At 43.1% G+C, this 8,509-nt stretch overlaps 1 protein-coding gene across 1 annotated transcript in view; it reads right to left on the minus strand.

The window, feature by feature from the left end:
• The window catches only part of sema3aa (sema domain, immunoglobulin domain (Ig), short basic domain, secreted, (semaphorin) 3Aa), a 30,436-nt gene extending 24,731 nt beyond the window's left edge, over nucleotides 1–5,705 (minus strand). Inside the window, exon 1 of the mRNA XM_035676704.1 lies at nucleotides 5,600–5,705. Within this exon, the coding sequence (XP_035532597.1) occupies nucleotides 5,600–5,705 (106 nt within the window). The remainder of the gene's footprint in view (nucleotides 1–5,599) is intronic.
• Between the last annotated feature and the right edge of the window lie 2,804 nt (nucleotides 5,706–8,509).

Here is an 8,509-nt window from a genome sequence, read left to right on the forward strand (position 1 = left end):
TTAACATTTGTTTGGTGTGCCACTCCCCCTTTTCTCTGTCTCCGTGTCCGTCTGTTGTCTATCAGTCCTTAAGTCTGTCTTTCTGCAGAGATGTCCCCCTCATTTGTAACACGACTCTGTTCAGATTGAATGGTGCACCCTTTCTCCATCTGACTGACAAGACTTAGCAGGTGGCGGGACCCATTCATACCCGCGGTTCAGCAATCTGCACCGCGCTGTAACCCAAGCCCACATCTCAAACACAGATGCAAAGACACAGGATATTTTTCCTCTGTGCATGTCCATACAGTGCTTATGTACACACAGACAAAAAAGTACACTGAACATAGGCAACTGCTGTTCGCACACACGTTAATCTTTGAGCAAACACACACTGCGCTGACACTACCTCTTACTGTGGCCTATGAGCACATATCCAGATAGTTTTTGATAATCATTTTTGTTTAAATAAAATGTTCTTAAGCAAATATCCCTCTAATTAGGGAACATTTTATGAACACTGGGGGAAAGGCATGACTTTCCAAAACACACACCAACTTGGAAAGCAAACTACAGGCATATGCAATTGAAAGGTCATAAAACTCACAAATGCAGCCTATTTTGCCACACGGGGTAACTGTATTAGCTGAAATTATCTACAATAAGATAAGTTAGATAAAGTCTATGATAATTGCCCACCTGCTGTATCAGTATGCAAGTGTAAAACCGCAACAACAACAAGTGACAGATTTTTCGGTGACTTGATGAATGGCTTTTTGTTTTGCAAGAGCGTCTGAGTCATTGCACAATTATCTGCGGGGCAATGAGTGTCGACATATATATACACTTGCGTGCACTTCATTATACCAGCTTTCAGCTTGTGGACTTGGGTGATGGGAGCTTACCGAACACTGTGGTGAGGTATGTGAGTCAGTGTGAGGAAATGCAATACATTTTGATGTAACATGGGGGCACAGATGAAAAGGAAACCACTGCAAAACATTGGCGTTTTCCATTTGGAATGTGGCTGTGTGGGAGCAAAGATGAGGGTAGTTTAGTGTATGTGTGTGTGTGTGTGTCCAAATAGAGTTAAAAAGGATAGCCAAAAGATATGTATCAACTGAGTTGCAATCTAAGAGACAGGAAAAGTAGAGCAGCAAAAAAAAATCAAAAATTACAAACACACAGACACATACACATACACACAGCCTGCTCGAAGATTGTACTTAGGGTCTGCGGTGTTGTGGTTCCTTGAGATGCGACTGAGCCGCAGAAGAGGGAGGAGGGGGTAGGAAGAAAAGAACGATGAGAAAGAAAGACAGAGAGGGAGATGGAGGCAGACATCTCCAAAGTTGGCGCATTGGGAGAACACCTTCTAATTATCTACATCCGCTCTGTCAGCCCCAGCCCGCAAAATGGACAGATACAACAGAGAGAAACAGAGAGCAATGAGAGAGAGAGAGAGATGCTCATTCACATATAAAAGACTGAATAGGCAAAGATACACTGATAAACCAACACACATGCAAACACCCGCAAACATACAAACAGCACATATTTTCAGAGGCAGGCACGCCCACACACAAACACACATGGACACACTCACACAGACGGGGCTTATTATGGGGCTGAGTCCAGACTGCGTTGAATGCGGTTCCACACCAAGTGTCTATTTTGAAGGCTTGCAAGCCAACTCCAGATTCCCTGTCTCGCTCTGTCTTTCCTCCTCAGTTCCACCCATCCAGCAAGCACAGGGCGGCTGCGATGGCATTAAGAGGTCATACAGTAGGCTCCATAATTACCCACGTCGAGGGTAATTATCAGGTTGTTTAACGAGACCTTTTAAGTGCCGCTCACTGGCTCCATTTTAGGGATCACAATAGGGTCAAGTTTTGTAGTTTGTAGCATGGATCTTCCCCTTTATTGTGCTTGCATTCACTGTGTGCTGTGTGTGCATTGACCTTTAGGGGTCAGTGTTCCTCCTGATGACTACTTACAGTACAGGGTGCTGTAGAGGGATTGTGTTCAGGAATGTGATCGTGTGCAGGTATGCATCGATCCATGGGACCATATCCTTGTTTTATCCTTGCAGTTCGCATGGTTGTTGTATTGCAGTCGTGCACCAGCATAGTCTCAGTTGTGCAATATTAAAGCACTACTATCTAAGATGATGATTTCAATATTTTGACAGTTGCAATATGCTAGGAAATTCTTGATGATGATGACTCACTTTTAGGAGGAAATCAGGTGACAATGTGAATCCTTTAATTATTACCACACAACACTAACGTCAGTCAGTTGTTCAAACAAGCCAAGCCTTTGATTAAATCATACCAATACACGTAATATCTTTGCTAAGCAAGATTATTTTAACTTAGACTTGAGTTTATGTCTTCCTCTCCTTAAGTTACAAGTCGAGGAAAGTAAGAGCTATTCTAGTCTCACGGAGAAGAGAAAATCATTAACTCTGTGATCATAGTTCTGTCCCCATCAAGCCAGATCCTTTTAGCTGAATGTCTAACTGACCCCACTGGGAAATCATTTACTGTGCACTTGCTGCGCCAGCCGTCCCACGAGAGGTTATTTTATCTACCTGCCTCCATTTCTCAGTCGCTCTACCCCTCAAACTGCTCACTCGACAGTCGTTCGCCTGTCCTTTCCGGCAGAAGAAAATCACTCACTTTTTTCCTGACTGTCAGTCCCAGGTGGTGTGTCATCAGCGCTCATTTGAGAATAATTTCACGGGACCCTGCTCACATGCTCGATGTTTATTTGACTTCCCCCCCAAATCACAGGCCCTGCTTGTTTTGTGGCCGTCCTACTTGTGCGCCTCAGTCTCTCTTACACTCTCTGCTCGTGTGATCGTCCCACCCAGGGACCCACTCTTTTGCTTGGCGCTTGTTTGACTCTCCTTCCCAGGAGGATTCCTCCTTGTCATTTATTTGACTTAATTACTATGCCGTTTTCTTGCGGAGGGAGAGGGGATGAGTGACACTTCACTTAACGACCAGCCTCCCTTCTTTCTGTGTCGTCTACTGTATGTCTGCCAGCTTTTCCTTCATTAAAAGCAAATCCCCTCCCCTTCACCATCGCACCCCCACCATTCCTCCATCCCTCTCTCTCCCCCCCTCCACCCACCATAGTGTGGGTGTTAACTGAGAATCGTCCCCTGACAGGCATCAAGAGAGCCATCAAACACCTGTGGGCCCGAGACACAAGCGTAGACACTGGTGAGCAGTGACACACATAGACAATGGCACAAGATACACTCTGATGCCTTTACACCCCATGATCACTCACACAATGACATGCGCCAGCAGCAGAAGCCAACAGCAGTTTGCAATCACACATAATTATAGAAACACAGATTCAACGGCACAATAAAAGATACAGATTTGTGAGCTTATACATACGTGCACACATGCAAAACCAGGTGTCTAATTATATGAGTGTACGCCAGACCTGACACATTCTTGCCTTGCTAAAACACACACACACACAAAAACTCACACACCGAGACACCACTTACAGTCTAAGGGGAGGAAATCACAAGAGAGGGTGTTGAGTCCTCACACCAAGACGTGGCAAGAACATTCACACACATACATATACATAAACAACGAGGCTTTGATGCACTTTTAGCAAAAAATAATTGTACATCCACAAACGTACATCTATCATGACAGGCTACTCCTTCCCAGCAGACCTGCTTTCTTGGTTTTGACGATAGACATCCATCACTCGTACAGTCAGTCAGTACAGACTTTGATGCTTGATGACATATCTCTTGTCTAGTATTCTTGTCAGCAACATGTTCACTTGTCAGACTGAACAGTGAAGAGGATCACAAAAGGGGGCAGGAGGGAACTATATTCACATTCTTTAAACAGATGGCTTTGTAAAGAAGGGATGACATTTTCCCATCATGCCTAGAGGCTCCATTTCGTGTGAACTGACATGATGGAGCTCAGGGGATGTATGACTTGTAGCAGGTAAGTTCAACCATGATTCTTTACAGATTTATTTTGTTCGCATGGTAAACGCATGTCATCACCCTTTAAAATCTTTCATCATTAATACCAACCACAGTGCCATTAGGATGCACTGAAAAAAGCGTGTTTGAATACAAAAGTCTTTTTATTCTAGATTTAGAACATAGACAATCACCATACACACTTGGAAGTTGACAGGGTGATAAAGGAAAATATACTATACCAAAATTACAAGTTGCACTCCATCTAAAGAATAAAGCATGTCATATAGCAGGCCTCTAAACATAAGTTACACCAAGCGTCTCGGCTAAAGATAGAAAATGAATTAGAGCGACGAACATCATATTCGCCCCTTCAAGACTCCAAGAGAAACTTTCCCTCAACATGGATTGAAATTATCTGAGGAACCAAAGCTTTGGGTGACAGTTAAACACTCTATGAGGCTATCAACCGCACACTCATGTTTTCAGCTACAAAACGACGGCAAATCAGCCTGTTCATAAATTTTCAGAGGGCATGTTTTACGAGAGAAACGGGACTAAAATAAAGAATCAGGAGACCACACTCCCAGCCATATACTTTCGGTCATGTTTAAGGACAAAGAACCACAATAGCCTCCCTCACAGACATTAAAAAGCAAAAAAACTTCCCAAAATATGCCAAAAATGTTGCCAGTTATTTCTAGCTGAGATGAAAAGTCTGCTATTACAAAGAGCCTGATTTAGTGTAGGGTGTGAGAGAGGAGACGAGACAGAGAGAGAGAGAGAGAAAAAGAGAGAGAGAGATGGGGGGAGGAGGAATAAGGAGAGGAAGAACCGGCGCTCCGCAGTCTCCCCTCAAAATAACACAGAAGGAAGAGAGAATAACATGTTTGCTGTATACGTCAAAAACTTACACGTGCACGATATAAAAAGACACACGAAACCCCCTCTTATTCTCTACATCATTCTACTGCAAATAAATGATTTAATGCATGCACATTAAATCTACATGTACACAGTTTTCCATTTAAACAAAACTCTGCAACTGTTGGATCCATTTCGAACAGAGTAATGAAAAGTCAGGAAACCTGCGTTGCAGCTTAAAGAAAGGTTCTGTGTCATGACCGAAGTAGAGTTTTTGGGACAGAAGCCATCAAAACAGGGGCTCTACTGCCTGTTCAGAGCACTTAACAGGGCTGTACAGTACTAGCAGAAGGGGACAGCACAAGGGGAAAAGTGGTGCAGGGGCCAATATATACATTTAACTCCAGGCAAGAGCCCTTCCTTAGCATATGGAACCAATCTGACTATTTGTAAGAAGAATAGTGAATTCTTAGAGACAGGCAGAGTGAGTGAGAGGGAAGGAGTGAGTTAATGGAAGAGAGGAATACAGAAGGTTAAGCAGAGTTAGATGCTGTGTACTGACCAAGAGGGCGAAAGAGTGAATGAGAGACACACAGGCAGAAATAGATTCACAGAAATAGAAGAGGAAAAAAGGGATACTCAACATAAGAAAGAATGGATGAAAAGAAAAAGCATGAAAGAGCACCCACGGGCAAGAAAAATGGACCAGACAAGCTAGTCAACCTCAAAAGCACCAGCAACCCATATATCCTGGAGTCAGAGGAGAACGGAGAATGGGCTTACCCTTGTATGACAGCTTTAGCCTGGGTACGTTATGCTTGGGCTCAACACCTCTTCCAGGCTGCACCGCCCCGCACAGCAGCACTACAATCCCAAACAGGTAATCCATGGTGCTGGAGTGCTGCTGGCTGGCCTCCAGACCAGGGGGCACTCACAACCCCCAACCAGTGCCCAGAGATGAGTGTCTCCCGCTTGGGGTATGCCGAGACTGGAGAGTCCCTCCAAGCAAGCCCTGATAGTGGAGGTTCCAGGGAGAGGGGAAAAAAATCCTGGTTGTGCTCCCCAGCTCAGAGTGCAGATTGTAGGGGGGGACTTCTGTAGTGTGAAGTGGGTGGAGGGGTGCAGCTCACATGGCTCCCCGTGTGGAGGTCCAGGCTATCTAGTCCCTTGGCTTATCTGTTCTTCCCCCAGGTGAAGGCTCAGCAAGGCTTCAGCATGAATGAAATGGGAAGAAGAGCCTGTGTAAAGGTAAATCAGATCACTTATCCACAACAGTAAGGCTATCCTTTCCTAGAGATATTTTTTTATCTCTTTCTGTCTTCTGGCTTCTTCTCTTTGAGCAGACACTCACAGCAACCCTCTAATCCTTGTGTGCGGCTCCACCAGACTGCGAGGGAGAGAGAGAAGGAGAGAGAGAGCTACACCATCCACAGGAAGAGAGGGGAGGGGAGGGAGAGCAGCTGAGAGAGAGGGAGAAGTGCTGGTGAGAGAGAGAGAGAGAGAGAGAGAGGGGGGCGGGATGACTTGAGAGCAACGATGAAACCAGTATAGAGGGTAGGAAGTGTAGTGATGGTTAGGTCTCTTTCGCACTTATTTCATTTTTTGTTAGTCATCATCTAACATCATTTCCTTTTTTTTATAAAATCTCTTAAACCAACATCCTTGCTTCAAAAGAGCCTCAAAAAGGCGTTCCCTGGATTTAATGTCCCTGTCAGCTAATTTGCAGGTCACCTGTATGTCCAGACGTCGGGGAAAAAGTTGACAAAGAACTGATAGCGGCCATAAACAGGGTATTTAATGACGTAAAGTTTAAACCTCACAGAGATCTGTACAGATCTTCTGTCGGACTCCTGCCTTCAGTTTGCTTTTTTAGTTTGGATGTACAAACACTACAGAGTTTGTCTTAAAGTAAAGTCGCAGCAAAAAATCCAAAGAGTCACCTTATTAATGCTCAGTTATTTTAGAGAACGAAGATTGGCCAAATATCCTCTGTGCACCAATAGCATGTCCTTAAAGTTACAAGAGCCATTTTTCTTTTTTAACGTTAATAAATGGTTTAAAATGAAAAATATCTCACCACCATTTCCATTTAGTAGCTGTTCTGGAGCTTCCGACCGTTTCACGCAGTCTTCCTCAGTAGAGTTTGCTCAGTTGTCATGGAACTGTTGATGTTCAACTTTTGTTTAAAATTGAGCTCTTTAAGGACTTCTTGTCTATGTTAGCTTAAATGTTGAGACTGATCTGTTAGATTTTGTTTAAAAAAAAACGCTCAACCTCACACCTTGTTGGAAAAAAACATATCCCAGACATGACATTATATGTAGAAAGGGGAGTGTTTTTTTTTAAACTTTTATTTATTTTACATTGTGTCTTCGTGATTTTGACAGGAGGGAATTTATATGTTGCAGCTTTTCATCATCTGACAGGGTGTGTGTGGGATTATTTGCTCAACAAAATTTCAGGAAATATACAGAACATTTACTCTTTTCACAAATCAGAAGCCAGCTCCTAGCCACGATGCATTACATTTTAAATGCGTCGTGGATCATATTTATGACTTTCAGGATCTTTGGGTTGAAATTTGGGATTAAAGTGGGCTTGGGAGTGACATGGATGAAGAAAAACAGTCATGGTCCTGGGAAAAGTTGAGAGATATAAATCCGGGCCATGGAAGAGAGAACAACAGCGTATAATTTCTATAACAGTCATATCATGTACACTCCAAGGCTTGCCTTCAACAAAGTAGATCATAAAGAAGATTACTTAAAAAGGTCTCTTGTCAAAATAACGTCCATATTCATTTCCCACATTTGTTTTCTTTTGAGAACAGAAAAATCAATTTACATATTTTTCAGAGAGGAACATTCCATGAAGTCAAAATTTTCCCACTGAGAATACAGCACTGAGTGTGTTTTTGACTTGTCCTGATGAAGCCTGATGGTTAAAGGGAACACATGCTGGTAGTTAACCTGTATAGTCTGAGACAGATCCTGTATCTGGATAAGTCATTCACATCAGCGAGGCAGGTCAACAACTCTCCCTCCTCCTCTCCCCTGAACCCCTGCTAGCCCCCTGCAGGTGTTTGTGTGTCAGTGGGCACCTCCTGCTTCCTCTCAGAAGGTGACATAGCAGTGGTGAGGTGATAAAAGCTTTGATAAACAGGGGTGCTGATGTGTCAACTCACACACCTCAAGACCTTAAAAGAAAAAAAACTTGAGAATTGAGGCTAGTAGAAAGAATAGTGAGCGCAGTGTGTGTGTACGCGTGTGATTGTGATATAAGGGCACCCTCATATTCCATAACACTCCCACCGGTGCTTTGTGTCATGAAACTATTGTTGCTGCATTGTAAAGGATATCTGATCTGGTGTTTGTAAAAAAAAACTTTTTTTTTTTCTTTTTTTTTTTAGACAAGGCTGTTAGTATCCTAAATTACTTCTGGAAAAAGTGCAAGAAAAGTTAGCATGCCAAAGCATGTGGGACATCTGTTTCCTTAAAGGAACACCCTCCTTAAAGGCTAATTCCACCTTTTTACAACTTGGATCTTGTTTTTGTAGTTTTGACAATTATTCCTATTGCTACATATAGCAATGTGCTGCTAAAAAGTCAGACAGGTCAAGAAACCCCTGTTTAAGCCCCAGTTCAGTGAAAGTTATCTGGAAGAGAAAATGAAAAGGGCAAACTGTAAAACATT

The sequence above is a fragment of the Morone saxatilis genome, unplaced genomic scaffold (genome assembly GCF_004916995.1).
Source record: "Morone saxatilis isolate NCDOM2014 unplaced genomic scaffold, NCSU_SB_2.0 Contig10, whole genome shotgun sequence".
NCBI classification, from domain to species: Eukaryota; Metazoa; Chordata; class Actinopteri; family Moronidae; genus Morone; species Morone saxatilis.